Genomic DNA, 24,246 nt, shown 5'->3' on the forward strand with positions numbered 1-24,246 from the left:
CTCAAGAATGCAAAAAAGTGCATGTGAAAATATATTTTGAATGTACTTTATGAATACTGCATACTGTACTGTTAGTGGAAAACTAAAAACAACACCATAACAAACAACAACAAACTACATTGAAACAATATTACACCAGCAAACAAATTGCCATTTTTTAGCAACTCAGGCTTGCAGACATAGACATAATAATTAATATCACACTGCAACCTCATGGTCAAGACCACTTCAATATCGTCCCTTATACAAAGCAAGTGCAAGTTTACAATCAAAGAGATACTAAGTTAACCATACCTGACTCTGAAGGGCTTGCTGTTGATAAAGTGAAATCCTAGCCTTGGTATTTTCATCTGTAGTAGGACTGAGAGGCTTAGGATCTGACAGAGATCTCTGAATATTCTTCATCGGGCGGGGAAGGGCCTGATGTCTCTGTGATGGCTCGGCAATACAGGACTTCTGCTGTGGGGTGACATGTGCTTTATTCAGCCTCTCGCTAGAAGAGAATGATGTTTCTATGATGCGTTGTGGAGAAGAAAGAGGAGAAACAGGGGAATACAGCACCTGTGGAGATTTAGGTTGTTGCCGGATCAAGCTGGACAGTGACTCATTATGCAGGTGATGCTGCTGGTAACCGAACTCCAAAGGATCAGGCTTCCGCCTCCCAAACTTCCCAGCACTCTGTTGACCTGGGGAGAGTGAATCAGCTGAACCAACTAACTGGATACTGGTGGGGCTGACAGTGGTAGCAATGCTTATCTGTGGAATAACTATGCTTTGAGACTGAGTCTCAGGGTCAGTTTGGCAAGCTAAGCTTTGACCCTTCTGTGTTCTCTCAGGACCAGAAATATAGTGGACAATTTCAACCTTGCTGGGGTCTGGGATGGTGACATGTATGCTCGGGGATACTCTAACCAGCTGCTCGGTCTCTGTTTGGGAAGAACAATCTTGAATGGTCTGGATGGCAATGCTGGAAGATGCTGTCTTAGCAGTTGAAGTGGTAAATGGAGATGCTTCGGATTTGTGGTCTACACCAGATTCAGCAGAATGTCTTGAGTAACGGGAACGTCTACGTCTAACTGGCTGCTCCCACTCTGCCTTGTCTTCGTCATCATCTGTCTGAACACTGCAGTCCACACTGCGCCTAGTCCGTCGTCTTCGTGATACGAGATACCTCTCCTCTCCATCTTCATCATCTGTTTGCACACTACAGTCTACACGTCTTTGGGGGAACATTGTCACTTCTCCCTCATTTCCATCTTGCAGCCGAGGCATAGATCTTTGTTTACGCATGGACCAGATTGCTGGCTGATCTTCAGTATTTCTCAAGCATATCTCTGATGTAGAATTTGGTAGTGATCTTAAGAAAACCTGAACATCATTATACAACATATCTGAGGCCACTTCCTGTGGCTGAATCATTCTGCCAGCTTGATCACTCAGGATTTGAGTATTTGAACTGGCTGCAGCAACAGCTGTTGCAGTCTTCTGTCTCTTTTGTTCCTCAAGCTGCTGCTGCAACTGTTGTTGCAAAGATTGGATCTGGTCAAGCTGCTGTTTTTGTTGAGCTAGTTGCTCTCTCTGCAGGACCAACTGGCTTTCTCTCTCAGTTTGCTGCTGCTGCAAAACTTGTTGCTTTATAGTCTGCAATTCCTGAATCTCTCGCTGTACAAGTATCTGCTCTTTTTCTCTATGCCTCTGCAACTCTGAACGCTCCCGCTCAAGCTCTTCCTGAAGCCTTTGCTGTCGCAATTTTTCCAGCTCCACTCTCTCTCTCTCAATTTGCAAAAGTTGTTCGTGCTGTTGATGCAGTCTTTCCTCTGTTTCTTTTTCCTGAGTTTGAGCAAGATTTCTGGTAGCAGTAGCAGTAGGTCTGCCTCCTTGAGATGATGGGGGTGGCTGTGTTTTGGGAGGAATAGGATGACCCTGCACTGGAGGATAAGATTGAGCAGACGATTTAGATTGTGGTAGTTGGTGATGTAATAGAGGCTGGGCAGTGGGCTTGGCCTGAAGGTAGGGTTGAGATAGATTCATTGGTTGCAACTGGATCTCAGGTTGGCTCATTGCCACGGCCACTGGTGTTGAAATAGGTGCTGATATGACAGAACCAGCAGGTACAGAAGAGGACTGAATTGGTTGTGTAACAGTTCCAGCTACTGTTAAGCTTACTGGAGAATTGCCAAGGTACAATGGAGTATCTTGAACTGTCGTGATAGACTCAGGTACTTTTATAGATGTTGTAAGAGGGAGAGGATTAGGTGTAGGACATTGGAAAAGTGTCTGCCCAGTCATTGGAGCTAGTGGCGATCTAGTTAGGCTTGCCAGAGGTACTGGTGTCATATTTGGTGTAGGGTAAGGTCTGTATACCCCTCTTAATAAAGGACGTAGCATAGAAGCTGGCTGGGTTGTAATTGGAACTGTAGATGCAATTGGTGTGTTTATGGTTGAATAGATCATCCCATCAGCTGATCTAATAGCTGATGGATACATAGCTCGAAGACTGGCTTGTCTTGCATTTATGAGATCAGTTAGAGCTTGACTATGGGAAAGAGGCTTTCCATCTGAGCTGTACTTGAAACCAAATCTGGGACTTTGGTGCATATTAATTCTACTAGGTGGACCACTGCTTCTTTCGGTGCCCAACTGTAAAATGTCAGGGTTACTACTATATCTATCTATGGAGTTAAGAGCTGCACACATGCGACTTATCTCCCTGGCAGTTGTGGCACTGTACTGGGCAAGATTAGACTCTGCAAAATCACCTGAGAAATATCCATAATCTGAGCTCATATTGGTCAAGGAGCTGTACCTTCTAATTGGTAGATCAGCAACATCACCCTGACGAAGATCTGTGTAGGAGCCATATTGAAGCCCCATTCCAAGGTACCCTCCATCATAGCCATCCTTTACTGTGTCTGTGAATAATTCTCCAGAGCCATGAAAAGGGGGATCAAGCTTTGCTGAATATGATGACAACCCTGCCTCTGCAATGTTGGTTTCAGACATTGATGGTTGAAGCCGTCCAGGGAGAGGCAATGTGTATGATTTAATTGCGTAATCTTGGTATGTCTGTCCATCTTGCCGTAAATCAAGTTGTTGATAGAGCTGTGGTAATGTGGAAGGTGTTCTTGATGATAGCTTAGAAGTCTCATCTGTGACTGGTTTCTGGGAGAATGGACCACCCACACAGCTGCCACCAAAGGGCAGGTTATAAACCATGTCACAGCAAGTCACTTGATTTTCTGATTTTATTTGCCCAGTTAAATTCATCGCATCCTGGCCTTCCTCTGATTTGATAAGTTGTGTGATAGTTGCTCCTTGTGCAGCGCCATCTATCTGGACCATCATCACATGAGGCTTGACGTTTGATAGATTCATGATTCCTGTCTCTGATGGCTTTCCTCTTAACTCAAGTGAACCTCCAACACTATAAACCTCAGATGTCATAGCCGGTGAGATGACATTAACCTGTGTGGCAGTGCTTGTCTGAGTGACAAGCATATCCTTTTTGATTAGAGGTAGCTGGCTAGATAAGTTCAACTGAGCAAAAGAGGCAGCTTGTTGTTGTTGAAGCTGATGATGTTGCTGAAGCTGCTGCTCAAGAAGTTGTTGTTGCTGTTGAAGCTTCTGCTGCTGTTTAAGTAACTGCTCTTGCTGGATACTCAGGTCTTCCAGCTTAGCATCAATCTTTGGTATAGATGGATCAATTTGTGGTGGCTTGTTTGGTGCCAGGCAAACTACTGTTCCCATATCTTTGCCCAAATCAACTCTGTTTTCAAGAGGATCACAATAGAGCACAGGGTGCTTAGGCTGGGACATGAACATAGATGCAGCTACAGTAACACTGATAGTTGTAGCTGTTGGTGTCACAACATGCAGCTGCTCCTGTGTATTCAGGTTCATTATTAAGGGCTGAATAGTTGTGGATTGACGAATGGGGCTTCCTTCAACAGACCCAGAAAATTTTCGAGATTCTGTGGCTAAGGAAGTCAAATCCATTCCTTGGTCAGTCATGATAATTGGTGTTGGCTTTATGCCAGTTCGTAGATCTACTACACTTCCACTCTGTAACCTGTGTCCCAGCTCAATTCTTGAAGTACCGGGAACTGTGGAAATGCGACAAAGGGAAATGTTTTCCATCGACATTGATCCACGTGTGTACATGCTAGCAGTGGTGACCATGCTAGTTCCAACACTAACTTTTTCAGCTCTATAGTTTTTGTAGAAACTATGCTGTGGTGATATTTGATGTGGTGGAGTATCAGGAGGGCTGACAGGAGGCGAGTAGGAATCAAATGTTGATTGGCGGCTAAACCTTGTCGGTGAAGACAAAGGAGATGTTGCTGTGTTGACTGTAACTGGCTTTGGTGGGCTAGTGGGCTCAAGCTCTTCTGTTCTAATCATAAAATGGGTATCTTGAGAGGACTGCTGTCTAAAAAGGCATGGTGAAACAACCCCATCTGAAGTCTGAGTGCCCTGTGCCACAACTGGATAGGTGTGAGAAGCATTTCCAGATGAAGCTAACATTGAAGGGACAACTGTCTGAGTTGAAAGCTCAGCTGTTCTCCTAGAGAGAGATCGTGTTGGACTATGAAGAGGAGATGAAGTGGGAGAAATAGGAGGGCTCCTTTCATGGTAAGTATAACACCTAATTGAACTTGGGCCAGATTCATTTATAGCTTCTGATGATGTTGAATTATCCCTCATTTGGAGTCCTTTGCTAATTGCCATTTTCCTTGCAGCACTTTCTCTTTGGTTGCAAGCCTGAGTGATTGCAGATATTTTTTGAGACACATTTGAAACACTAGCGGTGGTTGTGGTAGTTTGCCGACCATATAAATTGGGTTGTGTGCTGGACACTGTTTGACTGGCACTAGTTTGAGAGACAGTGACAATTTCTCTGGCATACACTCCATAAGCAGCAATAGTTGTGGCAGCAACTGCTGGTGTAATACCATTTTTACCTGTTTGATTTCTAAGTCTCTCTTTGGGCCCATCTTTTGAGAAATGTTGAGTTACTCTAACATCAGGTATCCGTCCTCCTGTCCCAGTTTCAGTAAATGATACTGGCGCTGAGAGCTGGGTGGGGCTTGTGCCAGGAGTCAGTAAAGCATTGCTTTGTTCCAGCAGCTTAGCAAAGGCTGAGCTTGTATCTAGTAACTGTTTTTCTGAGTAGGACACATCCATCTCCATTTGGTCGTCAAGCTGCTTTGAAATGTTTTGTGAGGTCTGGCGGATCTCTTCATAGATATCAACCGTCTCCTTATTCTGAAAGTGAATACCATCTTGATCAGTATAATCATATTCATCCTCAATATCTTGTCTGTTTCTAATGTCTGACTCTTGATAGGTGTTTGTGCTGTACTGTTGTAAAGATTGCTGCGGTGTCTGCTGCTTTTGTAGTTTCTGCAACATCTCTGCTTTCCTCATCATTTCTTCATATACTTCTTCTGCACTTTTCAATTGCTTGCTACTCGAAGAAGTAGTTGTAGCAGCTGCCGATGATGTAGTTTGTGGTTTTTCGGTAGGAGAATAAAGTGACATAAAGGTTGGTAGGTTGTACTCACTGCCTGATTTGTACAGCTTTGATGAAATTTCATAGCCCTCGCCATCTGAGTCAGCCGAAGGAGAGTATTCTGAGCAGGAGGACCGGTGGAGTTCCTCCATCTCGGCTGCCTGTCTTAGCTCCTCTGTTGGAGAAGCATCCTCAATGGGGGATAGATTGCTGGGGGGAGTCTTGGATCGTTCTCTACGTCTTTGTGCTCTTAGCTCTTCTTTGTCACGTTTTGTTTTCCGGACAGTGCTTCGTATTCTCTGTTGCTCCACTTCCCTCATCTTTTCCTGCTCCCTTAGGAGTTCTTCTTCTTCCCTTAATTCGTCTTCTTCTGAAGAATCCTCAATGGTAGGTAGAAGAGGGCCATGGGAGCGATGCCTGGCCTTCCTCTGCTGCTTCGCCTCCTCCAGACGCTGCCTGCGACTAGGACTACTGTCACTGTCATCTTCCATAGAGGATATGGAAGTAGGGGATATCCCCGAGGTGTAGCTAGAGGTGGTTGGTGGGAGGGTGGAGGAATATTCCCCTCTCGACCTTTCTTCTGGAGAACCAGTGAGGCTTTCCATCTCCAGCTCAGGTTCTCTGTCGAGACTCAGGTCATTGTCATTGTTTAATTCCATGTCTCGACTATAACTGCTGGTGTTGTTCAATTCTATAGTCTTGAATCTGCGCAAACCTCCTTGCGAGGCCATGAGGTCCTCTTCAGCTGATCCTTTGTATACATCACTTGTTGTTGTACTCTCCTCCTCAAAGCTACTAGAGTGGTAAGTGAGACGGCGCTTTTCTTTTCCTGAGTCACTAATGTGCTTTTGTGTCTTTTTTAGCTTTTTGTAGCCATAGCCTTCATCATCATCATCATCCTCTTCTTCCATTTCTTCCTCTTCATCCACATTATCCTCATCTGCACTCATCTCCATAATTTGCCTCCTCATAAACTCCTCATCAGTAATCTCTTCAGGTTCGACATTTCTTTTTTTATGGCCACTGTTCTCTCCTACAGCAGCAATTGATCTAAACTCTCCCTCAGTTGGATCTTCCTCCTCTTCCATAATGCCTTCAAGGTCCTCATCTGAGTCAAATTCCTCTGGACTGATTGATATTGAGCGAGACTGATGCTTCCTTAAGTCACCGTGTTGCTGTTTCCCTCGCTTTTTGTCCTGTGCTCTTTCTCCCTCAGATGAAAATTTAGACTCTAGAAGGGGTCGCATGGAGCTCTCCAGCTTAATCAGCTCAGACGGACTTGGTGGTGTATGGTGCCCAGTCAGACCTCTCTCACTCATCTTCAGCTCTTCCTCATGGATAAGACCAGTAATTTCACTATGTGTACTGGAGATCCCATCAGAGGAATAGCCAGTGTCACTCAAACTCTGTGGGCTCCGTGATAAATCATGATTGCTGTTTGTCTTGGTGGTTTCCTGGGAGACCAAAAAACACATATACAAAAGATACACTTAGACAAACAAATGCTAGTGCACACAACATAAATTCAATCTATAGAGTGATACTCTATCAATCAGTACACTGAGCCCTCTCTTTAGTCTTTTAGTCTTAGTCTTTAAATCTGAAGAGCATGGTTTATTGAAAATCTCACAATACTATGCAACAAGCAATGAAAATATATCACTTTGGCCTCTTTTTGAAAGTAATTTTAATGTTAAAAATATTTGAGATTAATGATTTAGAAAATGTGCTAAATTAAGGAGATATTACTGTGAGCCAATGGCTTACCTCATAGTATTTGGTAATACTCTGTAATTCTTTCTTTTCCTCTTTTATAGGTGTCTGAAGCGACTCTGTTGTTCCTCTCTTCAGAGTTGGTTTATTGTCCCTGTCGCCAAGGTCAGGCCCCTTAATTAGTTTGGGTGCAATTTCCTTCCTCACTTCTTCACAAGTAAATGCAGCAGTTGTAGACACAGGAGGTTTTGTGGCTGTAGTAGGCTGTGCAGATGTTTTTATATCAATTGCTGGTCTAGCTAAGGGGGAAGAGAAACCACTCTGTTGAGAAACGGGAGGTTTCTGCTTTGGTGACATTGCCTGAAGCCCTTGCTGCTGCTTGCTGGGCAGTTGCTGATGCCGAGGGGAACCCGCCGGTTGACGGCTGGGAGATGAAGGTAGAACTGGAAGAGGGTCAAGTCCACCAGACATCAGTCTCTGAGTCTGACAGTTCAGACAGAGCCATTCTTTCTTCTGCAAAACAACAGGGAAGTTTAAGTTCAATACTTAGAATCACAAGATAAAAATCTTTATTTTGAAAAAGGTACACAAAGCAACAAATATAAAAAAGTTATTTAAAAAAACATAGAACAATGTTGCAAACAACATATTGAGTGAATACATAAATGAGTAAACTTTTGAGTGAATTATATATATATATATATATATATATATATATATATATATAAATAAAAAAAACTGTTTGGGCAATAAATTGCATTAAAGTCGCAATTAAACATGAGGTAGCAACAGAACTTTACATCCGTATTGTGACATACATCCAAGTGTAATGGATTATCAAAAAAACAGGTAGAGTGGGACTCGGTTGCATCTATCGGCTGTTGATTGGATTTTGAGTTGTGCATATTGCACTCAAAGATTAATGCAAGCTTGCAGTCGATTGTGAAAGGGCAGGGTTTAAGAGAACAAAATGATTGAGAAGTCTGGCATACACCACCAGAGAGAAGACTGCCATTTTCACAGAAAGACGCGTAATTTTGATTAAACATTATGAGGAAATGTTTAACCTGTTAGCCTGAAATATTTTAGAATAAAATATTAAATGAGCCTTATAGAAATGCAACGCAGCTAAAACCACAGGCCTGATCATGTTTTAAATGTGAAGATGATAACTCTAAGACTCTGAAGACTCTAAAATGCTGTCCGATGTTTATTCACATCTTCAAAGCATTCATTGACTGGTGTCAAACTAATTTCTTGAAGGGCTCAACCCTGCTCCAACACACATACCTGTAGTTTTCAAATGAGCATGAAGGACTTGATGAGCAGGATCAGGTGTGTTTAATTAGGGTTGAAGCTAAACTCATCAGGGCTGTGGCCCTCCAGGAACTAAGGGGCTGTTTACACGACACCGTTTTTGACAAAAAAATGTATGCGTTTTGGCCGCTTGTTTACACGACAACACCGGTTTGGGTGCCTGAAAACGCAAAGTTTTGAAAACGGGTTTCAAAGTGCATGTTTTTAAAAAACGGTCTCTGTGTAAACAACAAAAATGCAAATCTCTGAAGACGATGACGTCATGCACATACGTATTACATGTTCAGTCTATAGTGTTTCATCGCCATCTAATGGCCTGGCAGCAGAATACATGGTTTTTATTTGTTTTCGTGGATCCATGTGAATGGGGATCGTTTTGTCAATGTTGTCGCATGTACGCGGAAAACTCAAAGGAAAAACTTCTCCATTTTAAGCATATCGTTGTCGTGTAAACGTACCCTAAGTTTTACATCCCTGGTCTATTGTTTTGTGGTGCAAATGCCCCATTCAGTTCCAGTCTCCCCTGCACACATTCACACCTGTCCGGCCGGGATATGGCTCTAGTTATTATTTTTCCTTTATTATATTTACTGATGCCTTTCCATTCACACTGTTTTAATCCCTCATTTCTTTGATCAGACTTTTCACTTCACCATCTTTGTCTTTGTATCAAATGCCCTTAAAAAAAAAAAAAGAAACATTCCAATGATCTTTACTTTTCCAAATAAGTCATAACACATAATCACTCCTGGTAACAGGCTCATAAGGCCTAGCTAGAATGTTAGCTTAGCACAGCATCAAAACATGATCATTTATGAAATTAAAACCATGTTTTTTGCTCCAAACTCACTTTATAACATCAGTCGAGCGTTTGAAATAACCTTCTGTGATCCCATGTTGCTTCTTATCCCAAAATGAGGCAGAAAATATATTATTTTAGAGTATTCTGGGTAACACTTTAGAATACTGTTCTGTCATTAATGAATAACTACACAGATACAAATGAGAAACACAATATTAACATTCTTATTATTAACTGTTAACTTATATAAGTACACATAAATAAGTACACTCTAAAAAATGCTGGGTTAAAAACAATCATTGCTGAAACAACCCAGCTTGTTGGGTTTTATACATTAACCCTGGGTTATTTGCCGGGTTGTTTTTGACATAGTGCTGGGTCAATCAGTCTGATATTGAAGGTTTTTCATATTAAATAAAAATCTCTATTATACACTCTATATAGGACAAGGACACTTTATATAATATATTTTTTTATTCAATGGCAAGTCAGTCTTTTACAATCATAAAATACTCAAAAACATTTAGTAAACGTTTTAAGAAGTACCAAGAGCAGCCTCTGGGAATCAGTGAGAAGAAAACTGTTCCAGTTCATTCAGTGACAATCTTATACTATTATTCATGTTTGCATCAAAAACAGGTTTACCTTGTGCCATCCAATCTGTCACACATTTACATTTCAACCTGCCAAACGAACAGCGCGACCACAGCCATTGAGTCAGTGGAGCATATGGCAACTTTCTTACAGGCTACGACGTTATATTGTATCTCATCCCTGATCGTTCTCCATTCGTTTGGTGGAGGTGAAACTCCTTTATGTTCTGGAAGTTCGCTCTGAGCATTTGTAGATGGCTAGTGTTCAAGCATATGTTAGCAAAACATTTATCCTCCTCAATTAAGTGCATACGTTTTTATGCACACTTTTAGAATTTATGCACATCTTGGCGTTTCCATCAAGTGTTTATAAGATATCCCAAAATGTGCATAAAAATAGGTGGGTGGAAACATAGCTATTGACATGACGTGTAAATGAGTGATTGAAAACCAGTCCAAACCCATTTGTTTTGTGTGTGTGTGTGTGTGTGTGTGTGTGTGTGGTTGACCTATGCCACCCCTGAGTGGTTGACCATGTCACCCAGATGCCTAAATCCGCTACTACACACACACACACACACACTGTTAGGACAGACACCCATGTCATTTCACTGCTCGTATGGACAGATGATTAACAGACACAAACTGTTTATAGCTGGGCTCTCTTGCATCATAACACTAGAATATGACACATGAATTATCAGTACCAGCTTATAAACCTGCAGCGCTTTGGAATGTACTTGAATGAACAATGGCCATGCAGAAGATACAACACTCATGTCTAGGCCTCTCCCTGTGAACACAGTTACTCTACACACATCACAATTCTCACCACACAGTAGAAAATTAAAACTGCTTTCTTTCTGAGAGGGATTTCGCTGGCACTCAATATGAACAAAGAAGGATTAAAGACTGAGAAAGAGAGAAATGTGAAGAAAAGAAGAAATAGTTTCAGTCCATTACATTACAAGATGAGTGTAGCTCCTTACCTCCACCAGATGTGGTGTGGGATTGAAACCACAAAGATTGCACACCTCTGTATGACACTGGGTGCACGACCTGTAGTTTGGTGGTTCTGTTGTTCCGACATTGAACGCAGTCTTGCATAGTGGGCAGGTGACGTCTGGCTTCTGGAGAACTGGCTGAGTCGGAGGCTGAGTTGGAGGCTGCTTTAGCGGTGACTGCTGTGGTGTTGTTTGATGGTGTGACGGCGACTGCTGTTGTTTCGGCCCTTTTTGTTGGTGCACAGGTGACTGCTGCTGCAGAGGCTGTTTCTGAAGGGGGGCTCCAGGACCTTTAGGGAACATGACTCCCCCTGGGCCTGTTTTGGCAGTGCCAGGTGGCCCTGCAGTAGATTTAGCACTAGCTCCATCACTAAAGATCACCTTTGTCCCCAGGGCAGTCGGGTTACGGGCAGGTGAAGGCTGCTGTGAGGATCCAGGAAGAGGGTCAACAGATATAAGGGTGCTTGCCTGGTTTAGGAGAGATGCCCCAAAACCAAACAGCTTAGTTAGACCATCTTGAGGTGGCTCGTGGGAGGGTGGGTGATGGGCTGGGGAGCTTCCGGCACTCCGGGTCTTATCGGGTTGACCTCCAAGCCGCACTGGAGAGCCACGCCCCAGATCGGACTGAGATTGTGCCTTTGCTAAGCCAGGTAAAGGCACTGCCCCTGGATGAGGAATCCGCCCTATTTGGGCCACTTTTTCTGGACTTTTTGGTCCCAATACCTGCCTTTGGGTATCCTTGGACCCTGACTGGGAACCTGAATGTGGTTGCTCTTTATGTGTCTGGAGACCAGCTTGTGGCCCACTGTGAAGTCCAGTCTGGTTAGGCCCAGTAGGACCAATCTGTCTCTGGATCCCAGAGAACGCTTGAGTCTGAGGCTGGACTTTTGTCTGTGTCTGCGTTTGGGATTGTAACTGCGGTGTGGGCTGAGCTGGGGGTTGGGTCTTGGGTATGGGGTCAGCCTTAGGTTGATGAGAGGGAGAATGTATCTGTTGCTGACTCTTGGACCGTGGTGTAGTCATGTTTATTCCCAAAGCCCGCTGCATCTGGCAGTTTAAACAAAGCCACTCCTTGACCTGTTGAAGAAACGCATATTAGTGCATTACTTAGAGAAAGATACACACCTCATTCAGAATTTGGAATCACTTTTTTTCCCCCAAATTATTTTAATTGACCAAAGACACATTAAAGTCACAATGAGATCAAAATGGACAGTTCTTGTTTTTTTATGGAATATTGCAGTGTTTATTAAGGAGCCAAGCACCTATTGTAATCGTGAGTGTTTTTATTATTCTTCTACCGCTCTGAAAGCCCATAGAACCGTTTGAAAGAAAGTTATGAAATTTGGTACACAGATAGAGGGCAGTCTGAACATTAACCACTGCGAATTTGGAGTCTTTAACTCAATCCCTCTAGCACCACCAACTGTCCAAATGTGCATTCACGTTTATGCTAATAACTTTTGAACTGTAAGGGCTAGAAACAATTTTGCCATAGTCGGCTGAAACTCCTGTCCGAACTCCTCTTAGACCATTTGTTAGTTTTTCTCCAAATTCGAGTCAGATCATCTTCAGACCATGTCGGCAAAGAATTTATGGATTTTGGGTTGACAGACGAAACCGTTTTCGTATACAGCAACAACAAATTTGATGGCATGATGCCAAAACGACTCTGAGGCTGTATCTCTGCAATGCTTTGGCATATTGACACCAAACTCTGCTTGTGTTATTGTCACCTTACTCTGACCACACCATATCAATGTGGTCACAGCACCACCTATTGGTAGCTTCTCTTCTGATGATAAGGTCAGGGCAACCAGTTACTCACATGAGATCCACCAATAGCCAACGACAACCATCCAATCAATTCCCCATGGAAAAAATCAAATCCGCCCTACATTTGTTCCAGAAGCCGTTTCACACGGATATATATATGTCACAATAGGCAAGAAAAGACTTCCGTTTCATCTGATATTGCTGTTACATCTGATTTTTACTTAAAACTCAAAATGTATCTTCCCTCACAAAAGCACAGACAGCTACAAATATAAATACAAAAATATACCTTTGTAAACGTATGCTTTCAAGTACTACTGACAGTGTATTCTTCCACTACACCTTGAGAATACAACATTTGGTTCCAAACATCTTTAGGTTTGGGAAGATTGAAAGATCCGAAGAAACATTGGAAGATCCGAACCTCTCATCGGTTTGATGGTGTTTTTGCTACAAAAATGGTAAACCGATGTGCCTGGGGTTCTTGTCTCACTGATTCCTGGTATCCTGAGAGGAGGGCATGGGTATTCATGTATTGAATCACCGTACTGTGTTTCAAAAGTGTGATAAGATTCGCGCAAACGGACCAATTATCTAAGCAATACAACTGAAGCCCGGTTTATTTATAATATCAATGATGTGAGCGCATTAACCTGGTTCCCTATGGATTCAATCCCAAGAAGACAAAAACGATCATTTTCTGGTTGTCATGCTCTCATTAAGTTACAATTAAAGTTAGTGAGTCCATGCTAACGTACAAACCTAAATAGCTAACTGTTCTCACGTCATGTACAGTGTAGGTCAAAATGTACAGTGGTTTAAAAACAGCCATCTGCGATCGTGACGACCGTAACATGAGGCTTCTCCCGCTTGCATTGTGATCTGTAAACTCTCGCTTGCAAATTAATCTTGTTACCTACCATATTTATATTAAAATCTTTTATAAATCCCTCCATGGCACATGTAAGTCCCACTAGAATGCTCCTTGACAAGAGGTGGTCCTCCTGTGTCCAAAATTTATCAAAAACATCTTGGGACAAGATTTTCACACTGACAGCTGTCATTTTAAGACAGTTAGCAACTCCGTTTGTTTGTCCGAGATAGCAACAGTAACTAAGGGGGCGGGGCTTACCGATAGGTCAATTAACCAAACTGAACTAAAATATGACCAGTCCAGCATTGATTTCAATGAAAAACAGAATAAAGGAGGATGCCACAGAAGACACACATGCAAAAACCAATCATGTAGTAGGAATCCCATTTATTCAGAAGTCTTACCCCTATAAGGTGTGGGTTGGGGTTGAAGCCGCACTGGTTGCACGCTGTAGTGTGGCACTGGGTGCACTTGTTGAAGTTTGGCGAGCCATCACCATTTGTCAACTCTGTAGTATTGCAGACTGGACAGAGCTTACTGCTGGGCATTGGTGCTATCTGGGGTACGGAGTATGGCGAAGTTGGCGCGCTAGCTCTATCCGGAGAGGCTGACGGTGAGCGGCCTCTTCGCCCGCCGCCGCTGAAGTCCACCTGGAGGCTGCGTCTGGAGGCGTGTTGTCCAGGGCTTTGGTTGGGTCCCATGCCCCCTGATGAAGCTTGAAATTGAGACTGATGTGTAGAAGTGGTCTGGGGATGTCTAGGTCCATCATGCACTGGCTTTTTGTAAGGGTTTCCACTTGCTTGCATGCCAAAGTCACCACCTGGCCCCCGATCGCCAGCAGTTCCATAGCTTAGGTTTGGGCTTGATGGTGGGCCTCCTCCTCCGGCCAGCCTAAATGAAGCAAAAAGAGAAGGAGAACATCTGATTAATCTTGTGCACCTTTTTAACAAGCCTGCTCTTAACATATCAGCCATTTAAGTAGCCTGATATCACTTCAAGTGAGGAGCAAGGCATTACAAAGCTCAGCTCAGTTATTCATTTACATTCAATCATTTAACAGACAATTTTATCCAGGCCAATGCACACACACAAGCAATTGATCATACAGGTACCAACAATATTCTCAGTACCACAATACCAAGTTTCAGGAGGTTAAGGTACTCTAGAGAAGAAGAAAAAGAAAAGCAGAAAAGTAAAAAAGTGCTTTGTGTGTGGTTTTGGTCTAGTTGCATGTGTGTTTCAGCACTTTCTTGAAGGCTGTGCTGGTCTCAACAGATCGGTTCTTCAGAACAATCTGAACAAACCTTAAATATTACGAGGCGGATAAAGAAAGGACTGAGACCAATGTTGTGACGTTGACCCTTCTTATTGTTCACTATGTGGGAAGGCCAGCCAACTGAGCAATGAATGAACACAAAAACGTTCTAGACTGGATAAAATCATATGATGCATGAAACATTGCATATCATCCAAACAACATGCATATTCGCAAGTTCTCATCTTCTGTCCTTCAGATGTTAGCTTATTACCTTTCATTAATGTACGGTCTGTATCACTCCTCTTTTTTCTTTTATTGAGGTTCTGTGATCACACATACTCCATTAGAACAGATTTTGGCTCCTGATTGAGAAAAACCTGTGATTACTCATTGAAATCAATGTGTTAATTGAGTTTCTAACGGATGTTCATGTTTGAGCATGTTTGCATCCTTTTCACTTCTCTTTAAAACATGAACTAAGCTTTAGTTTTCACCATGGCTTTGGGGTTCCCTATGGTTGGGAATATGTTTCAATAAAGGATGTAAATTTACATAAGAAATCACCTGACATTGGTGACACCCTGCCGTCGCATTCAGGTGGAGCTGCACATTGGTAGTGGTTCCCCTTTCCATATGTAAAGCACTTTGAGTGCCCAGAAAAGCACTATATAAATGTTATAAATTATTATTATTATTATTTTATTTCATGTGCCATTGAGACATATTCAGGAGAATTAGTATGGGCAGGTACGAAAACTCTGATTGGCTTGTGACTGGTCTACAGCAAAGACAGAAGATTCAGTCGGTTGAGTGACTGATTTCACAGCACTCATAAAAGAGTCGGCAAAACGTCTCCGGATGATCTACTACATCCGGTGAGATCCTGAAGTGTGCATCTGGTGGACACTTTACTGTCCCATGAGGCCACGGGAGAGGAGCTGTGAATGAAGGTGAAGTGACACAACTGGTGCTGGTCGGTGAGATGACAGACTGATATGTCAAGATATTTATTAATTGTAAAAGAGGTTTCAGAATACAAATGAACTTGACTGATAGTTTAATATATTAGAGGGGGCTGTTGACTGATGGAAATGGAAGCATTGACTATGGAGTGGAAGAATGATGTCTCTGTTTTAATTAAGGGATAATGTAGAGCGAGCCGGTTGTTATCTCAGAATAAACCCGACAGGGTGATCAGGATCAGGTCTTCATCAGCCAGAAGGGGTTTATTCTGAGAACACACACACACACACACACACACACACACACACACACACACACACACACACACACACACACACACACACACACACACACACCTACCTGAAGGGGTCTATTCTGAGATAACACACACACACACATGCGCACGCACAGACATGCACACGCACACACACACACACACGCACGCACACACACACCTGAAGGGGGTTTATTCTGAGATAACAAAGGGCTAGACTTACATTATTCCGCTTATTACACGGATACTTGCCACAAGACATTGATCTGAGTTGAAATATTTTATCAGCTCTTTAAACGCAGAGCTTCGCGGAGAGAGCAGTTTCAGCGGTGAGTTCACACTAGACGGACATTTAAGAGATACGGTATACAGTCATAACTCTTATTACACAGCATTTCAACACATAAATAATTATGGAGATCAGAGATATTGATTTCAGATTAAACTGTTTTAAAATCGTTCCTGTTTGTATCTTATAATCCAACAGTGAACAAAACAATAGTCACACAATGACAGCATCTGCGTTTGTATGAAACGAGAGAGCGAGTCTGTGAGACCGGATGGCAATATTAAATAACTGAGAGCAGTTTCAGCGGCAAGTTCAATAATTAAAGTTCAAGTTACGCAAGTGGCATAATTAAATAACTGTACACAAAATACTGACTTGACTGAGTTTTAATATTTGATTAGCTCACCAATCGCAAAACTTCCACAAATAAAGAGCGTTCCTAGCGAGTGTGTAGACTTCAGTGACCCGGATGAGCCGGTGTTTCTGTGTTCAGCGGCTGTTATCTGGGAATAATATCCCGCTGGATGTGTGAATGACCAATCAGATTCAAGCATTCCACAGAGCCGTGTAATAAGGCTAAAGCACCGTCAGGTAGAGTAGACGGGGGTGTGTTGCATTCTCTTCAAGCCTCTTCATTTTTCCTATTACCACTTGGCAGTCTATCCTTCTGCTCCATTACTTGAGTGCAGACAGCGGGCCAACTTCATTACATTCAGCACTGATGCAGCAGTTAAAGTTAGGAGAACGTGCACTGGAGAGGATGAGTGGGACAACAAGGGATCGTCAAGAGTGGGACGAGATGGGAAAAGTGCTCGCACACCTTATGCGGGATGAAAATATTGGCCGTATTGCTCTTCGGTTTCTAGTGAAGGCAAAACCCAGCCTTCCCACTTGATCAGTTCCGGCAGTTATGGACTTGTTGCCTTCACCTTCGCTTGTCCGTGAAGAGTGCTGGGTTTTCCCATTTCCCATTGTGTGATTGAGAAAGGAGCTCACAAGCAATTCATGTCTCATTTTATGGCATTAGTATATTAGTTAGTAGTTAGTATAGAATATACTGTTAGTATATTCTCCTCTGTTCTCTCTCAGTCTTCAGTTCTATGTGTAACTGACCAAAGCCTCCTGGATGTTGAGCAGAACATGTACACTGCACACGCTGATACCCAAGCCATTCAGGAGAACCAGAGCAGGGAAGCGCTTATTAATATTAGCATCATTATAAGTTCCCATGTCATTTGAGATGCACAAGAAATCTTGTGTAAAGCTTATGAGTGGAATTGCTACTTGGAATAATGTAGAGTTTGCCAGATATTGATCACATATGTAAATGCTGCGGATGCCAAACTGACCAATTCAATAAAAATAACCGTATATTTTCAAGTTTCTCCTCCCAAAAAAAAAGGTGTGGACAGTAAAAAACTCGCCCCAGAATTAGCTGAAGTTCATCTGCTGCCCCTGGGCCGGAGAGAACCAATCACATTACATACCAAAAGATCATTATATACAATAATCCCCCCCCCCTCCCCCCACAAATGAAAAATAAATATGACATATAATCCATCTGCAATTAACAATAAAAACTGCAATCCGAATTACTACAGAATATCCCCCAATATACACACAAGACATCACACAATGGCACAAATGAAATCCCCCAAAATTATAAAACCATAACTGTAATGTGGTGTGTTGTCGAGAGGCCTGGGAGAAGTCAGAAAGGCTCTGTGTAATGGAGTAGTTTTCCCAACGCCAGTGGGGATTTATTGTACAAGCTGCGTTTCACAAGGTGCAGTCCACGTAAAGTACAAAACGTGTTCAAGCGTTTGCCCAGTATAGAGAGCCTAAGTCCCGCCCCTCCGCTTCCGGCTCATGGGACCTTATTTCGGAAAAAATATGTATGGTAGTCAATGAGAGACAACTTATCTTTTTATTCCGTCTGAACTGTGCCCTGAATTACACATATGATGTTTGTCAATTTAAAAGATAATTATGAAAGTCAAGAAAGTCGCAGTTTGTCATAAAACAGAAGAGTAACATTTAGTTTTATGTGAAAATCACTCAATGAACTACATCTCTCGTCTCGCACTGTGTACGTCACCAACATGGCTGTCACCTTAGCGCGTTTCATCTCATTCTTCCAGAACGAGGAAAAAAGTATTAAAAGGGGTGAAAATCACTACAAGTCGGGTCATGTTGAGAGCTGCAGCGATGCAAAAGGAGACTTAGTCATTTTCATATGACGTCACATGTGCGCCTTTGGGTTCAAAAGCAACTTTCTTGACTTTAAAATGTATCTTTTAAATTGACAAACATCATATGTGTAAATCAGGGCATAATTCAAACGAGATCAAAATATTTGTTGTCTCTCATTGACTACCATACAATATTTTTCCGAAATAAGGTCCCATGGTGGTCCACCGGAAGGGGAGGGGCTTAGGCTCATATAGACCTTCTGTAGCTCCGCCCCTTTTCAGCGCTGCGCTCGTTGTCTTTTGCCCTCCGGTCTGTATTTTCACAGCGATCTTGCGTATTTATGAATGAACGGCTCGTTTTAAAATCTTCCCGGTCTACTGACATTTGTTAAGTCATCTGCTTTAAACATTACAATCCTCATGATAACTTTCGTTAAAGGAGAACTTGGTAACTTTTTTAACTTAATAAAACTGTCTAGAAATCATTTGGATGGTTAAACAACCTGTTCTGGTGATATTGGTGACTTTCCCCGCTCCCCCCAGCGTTCCCAGGCGGAAAACCAACCTTGCAACTTGGGGACTACCGTCCCGGCAAAATAGAAATTGGAAGTCTCGTGAGAAGCGAGAACTAGAACGAGAACGAGCGCGAAACACAAATTGCTTTACGGCAATCCGACATAAACACACACGCATGTATGATGTATTACCAGATTACCCACCTCGGTAGACATAGCTCCACGCGATACAGTTGGCTTGCTCCGATCAAAACAAACGCACATGAGCAGCGGTAGAGAGGGGGAGGAGGCCGCCGCAAGTGAGTTTTTTTATGACTGTGTTGTGAAATATACACCCTCCCACAGCTGTAGGGGGAGCTCATGGGGAAAACATGCGACAACAAAAGGGAAAATCAGCGAAGAAGTGACTAGAGTTCGCTAGAGTTACCGAGTTCTCCTTTAACTTTACATTAAGTAAATCCACTTCAAAAGCTAATTACTGCTGGACAGTGATGCCATAGAGATATACAGAGCGACCGCACAAACGGAAGTTCAAATACAATATTCTAAAGATGGCGGCGCCCTCGCAAAATCACACAATAAAGAAATAATTTAAAACACGCAATGGCTCTCTATTATCCTTCAAAACATTAACACGCTGAACACTTGATGTTGGTATTGTCCATACACATATACATTATCAACATTTATTTATTTATTAGTTTATTTAACAGGGACAATGCAGTATAACATTGCTACAATTTCATGCAGCCGATGCTCTACATATAGGCTTCTAGCCGGAGGCTAATTTGCAGCCCCAGTCCCTGGTTGGGTTAAAAAAAACAAAACAAAAAACAACAACAAATGAAATAAAATAAAATAAAATAAACAACTAAGACTATGTACAACCATCAATGTTCACATATCTGCTTTTGTTTGAACCACTTTTTCAGTTTTCTTTGAAAAATATTCAACGTTTGCATTTTCAATTCAACTGACAAGCTGTTCCATAACAACGTACCTTGAACTGAAAATGTAGATTGTGCAAATTTAGTTTTTCTCTGTGGTGCTATACAGTTCTGTGTACAGTTCTCTTATTTAACATACAATAAATAATAAACTATTCATGCAATCAGCACACCAGTAACTTCACAACAGCACTAGACTGGACCTCTAGTGATGATGTCACTGACCCGGCTCATCATCACAATAACAAAACACACAGACCTGACCCTGGATCACGTCACCAGTCTCGAGGCGCACGGGTTTATCTGTGGCAATATCCAACAATATATTGTATGGGTCAAAATTATCGATTTTTCTTTTATGCCAAAAATCATTAGGATATTAAGTAAAGATCATGTTCCATGAAGATATTTAGTAAATGTCCTACTGTAAATATATAAAACATGTATTTGTGTGAGTGAATGCAGCACAATCGCACACATAAATGATCAACTTTAAAGGAGATTTTCTCAATGTTTCGATTTTTTTGCATTCTCAGATTTCTGATCTTCAAATAGTTGTATCTCGGCCAAATATTTCCATATACTAATAAACCATTCATCAATGGAAAGCTCATTTATTCAGCTTTCAGATGATGTGTAAATCTCAATTTCAAAAACATTGACCCATGTGACTGGTTCTGTGGTCCAGGGTCACAAATGTCCAATGATCACAAACCCGACTCCTCTGTAAGTGTTGTGCTTATCAGCAGTGTTTGGGAACATTACTTTTAAAGCTTTACACATATAAAAAGGTAACTAATTATGTAACTTAGTTACTTTTCATGTAAAGTAAAGCTTCATCTCAGCTGGCTGTGTCTCTCTCTGTCTCTTGCAGACCAATATAGCATTATGCTAGCTTGCTTTTACTCCTTTTCTATTTTTAATTACAAATATTTTTTTCTTTTCTATTTATCAAGTGTTTGACATAGTAATGCATCCGACACTATATCTAACTCACTCGTGTCATGTGAAACTTTGCTGATTCATGGCCATTGAGCATTCAGCAGCTGTCAATCACATCGTTCTGCACGAGCCGAGACTTCTGCTGTTAATAAAGCTCACTACACGGCATAATCAATCTCGTGTCTTATAAAGAGAGGCTTCACGAGCAGGAGCGCGTACTCTTCATTTAACAGATGTGTGACAGTCACATTTAATCATGGGAGTGAGTCTGATGCATTACTGTCAAACATTTACAATAGAAAAACAACGACAGGCAAACCCAGCATAATGCTCCTGGTCTGAAAGAGACACAGAGAACTACAAACATGTGCAAAAGTATGCATTACTGTCCATAATAAGTGACTTTACATTTTTACAATAATGCAATATTGTAATGAATTAGTTAAAAGTAAAGTTTCCCAAACTAGAGCTGTTTTGTGTTACTATTTGTGATTAGCATATCTTGTGCCTGGAGATTATTATTTTAAAACACACTGAAAATATTGTACAGTGAAGCAACAACTGCAGTGAAGATGGAGAGAGAGAGAGAGAGAGAGAGAGAGCAAGAGAGAGAGAGAGAGAGAGAGAGAGCTAGAGAGAGAGACAGAGAGAGAGAGAGAGAGAGAGAGAGAGCGAGAGAGAGAGAGAGAGAGAGAGAGAGAGAGAGAGAGAGATGATCAACCAGTCTCTCTCTCTATAGAGATTTATTTTGACAAACATTGTGTTCAGATTTGTAAACTGTACAGTCCAAAACCTGTGAAACTTTCTTTGCCAAATCATATCAGATATGCTGAATCTCCAACAATGAAGGTTATAGACAGACGAGTCCGCATTGGCTCTGTGTCAGTGTGTCCATATTCAAAATCACACAATTATAGCTAACAACAAAAAGCAAACAAAAGCCCGATCTAAGTGTTCTGCAGGAATACGTCAGTCACACGCGATACTCGCATTATTTTATTAGTAAGGATAGTTTGATCTCTGTATAATATCAGTCTTTAAATGCAAGATATGTAAAGTTTACCTAAAGTATACTTGCAGTAGTTCCACTTTAGCACTATCACATATACTTCAGTATATCTTTAGTTGAACTTAAGCACTATTTCTGGATAACTAACGCATATTAAGTACAAAATTAGTTTTTCCAGTTTAGAAGACTTTAAGTATACCAATTTAGTATACTAAAAGTACAATTGCTGAGTATTTATAATAAGTACATAAATAAGTAAATCTATGTGTAGCATAAAATAAATGTATTTCAAATGCATTTTGATATATTTGTTTTCCACGAGGGTGATTGAGCTCATGTCTGCGCTCTGTTTTTTACATGTGTTTGAAGTTTAAAAGCGACTTGCTCACTGTAACGCAAAACTAAAATTTGTGCATAACTCTCAGTTTTTGCAGAATACTCTGTATAGTAGAAAATGCATGTTATGTGCGACAACCGGCTTACATTAAAGTAAAATTCAGCCTATTTATTTTCTTATAGTCTCCCTGTGGTGAAAATCCAGCTCTTAATGTTGTTTATGTGTCTATGTGGTGTTTTTAATCTGCTTTAAGACAAACCATGTGTAGATTCATAAGTCGACACCATTGCTGAGTATTTCCTCCTTAAAACTGCAGTGAACCAAAGACAGTCTCAAAAACACGCTTTGAAATCGCTGGTGTTTCTGACGTCACAAACTACCTTGTAACCAATCAGATCAACGTGTGATCCTCAACCAGTGGATCTCTGAGCTGAGTGAGTGAGTGGAGGCGGGGCTCATTTGCATATTCATAGAACCGCGCATACTAAATGAGGCGAGGGTGTCGAGTTACATTCAAGATATTTATAGGCATGAAGAATTTCTTTGAGGAAAAAACATTTTAAAGATGAATTTTAAGGGATAAAATGATTGACTACAGGGGGACTGTTATAAAAAAAGACTTGATTGACTGATTTTTCTTAAATATTCACTTGTTATCGTTTCAAATGATGTCCCTGTATAGCTATTCTTCAAAGCGATTTAAAGCTGTCATACTGTAAAGAGAGGCAAAGGTGATTTTAAAATGTGTTCCTCTCATTTTAAAGGTTACTCCTACGCCTCTGGTCAAAACTATTAGATGTATTTATCATAATGCACTGTACGTTACTTCTTCTTCAGCTTGTGCACCGCTCTCCTCATGCTCTTCAGAGAAAGATGCTCCTGATTTGTAAGTTGCTTTGGATAAAAGCATCTGCTAAATGACTGAATGTCTGGTGTTTCCAGTCATTATCCTCACACAAACACTTCTAGCGCTTGGGTTTCCTCTCACACAGCTTGAGCTGCCATCTCTGTCAGATGCTCTCCAGCCTCCAGTATTTATAGAAAACCAGCGTTTTGTAGTTTCTCGAGCAGCATTTGCTGGAGTGACCCAGTTCTCATGTATGATGGGTGTAGAACCTTAACTTAAAGACAGAGTTTATAGGTAGGCTTACAGGAAAAGCATGTGGTGAACAATAAAGTGTAGTATGAACACTTACTGTAGTCTATACTATACAACACTGCTCCATGGTTGCTTATCCACCTTATTTTGCACTGCGAAAATGAGATATTGTCTGTGAATGTGTGGATGTCTGATTCTGTGGGTAAACAACTAGTGGAATAACAAAGTGCAGTAAACAGTAAAACTATTTGCACGACAAACCAGTGTTTACAATTACTTCAATGCATTAAAATAATATGGTGAGAAACACCAGTTTGCAATATCCATCAGCATAACGAGCCGTTTTGTACAGATAAGAATAACTGGAGGCGGATGAGACCGGAAACTAGACACGTTCAGTTTACAAATGGCCGCTCTGAACTGATATGGTAATAGAATGGGATCCGGAAAGACATATTCAAACTTCAAAGATTAAATCAACTGTTTTTGCTCTCCATGCCATTTTCCACCAATCTTCCTTTTCCAGATCCCATTTTTCTCCCTATTCCCATTGCATATTTGTAATAAAATGAGTCTAACATTATTTCAGTCATGACAACTCTTGAAACAGTTTTAGCATTGAATATGTCAGTGTTAATAGATAGACAAGCATCAGTCCTGAAGCAGATCTGGGCAGGTGGAGCTGGGGAGGCGGAGGGTTCAGAGGACAGATCTGGCAGGAGGAGCTGGGGTGGCGGAGGGTTCAGAGGACAGATCTGGGCAGGAGGAGCTGGGGAGGAGGAGGGTTCAGAAGACAGATCTGGGCAGGTGGAGCTGGGGAGGAGGAGGGT

At 41.6% G+C, this 24,246-nt stretch overlaps 2 protein-coding genes across 2 annotated transcripts in view; both read right to left on the reverse strand.

Moving 5' to 3' along the window:
* LOC311278748 (nuclear factor 7, ovary-like) overlaps positions 1–24,246 on the reverse strand; it is a 1,193,180-nt gene that overhangs the window by 107,785 nt on the left and 1,061,149 nt on the right. The window lies entirely within an intron of this gene.
* Positions 1–24,246, reverse strand: part of bsna (bassoon presynaptic cytomatrix protein a) — a 43,666-nt gene that overhangs the window by 11,082 nt on the left and 8,338 nt on the right. The window contains 4 exon segments of the mRNA XM_084389712.1: positions 295–6,966; positions 7,280–7,738; positions 10,927–12,018; positions 13,996–14,482. Coding sequence (XP_084245838.1) covers positions 295–6,966; positions 7,280–7,738; positions 10,927–12,018; positions 13,996–14,482 — 8,710 coding nt within the window.

This window comes from Rutilus rutilus, assembly GCF_951802725.1.
Source record: "Rutilus rutilus genome assembly, chromosome: 19".
Taxonomy (NCBI): domain Eukaryota; kingdom Metazoa; phylum Chordata; class Actinopteri; order Cypriniformes; family Leuciscidae; genus Rutilus; species Rutilus rutilus.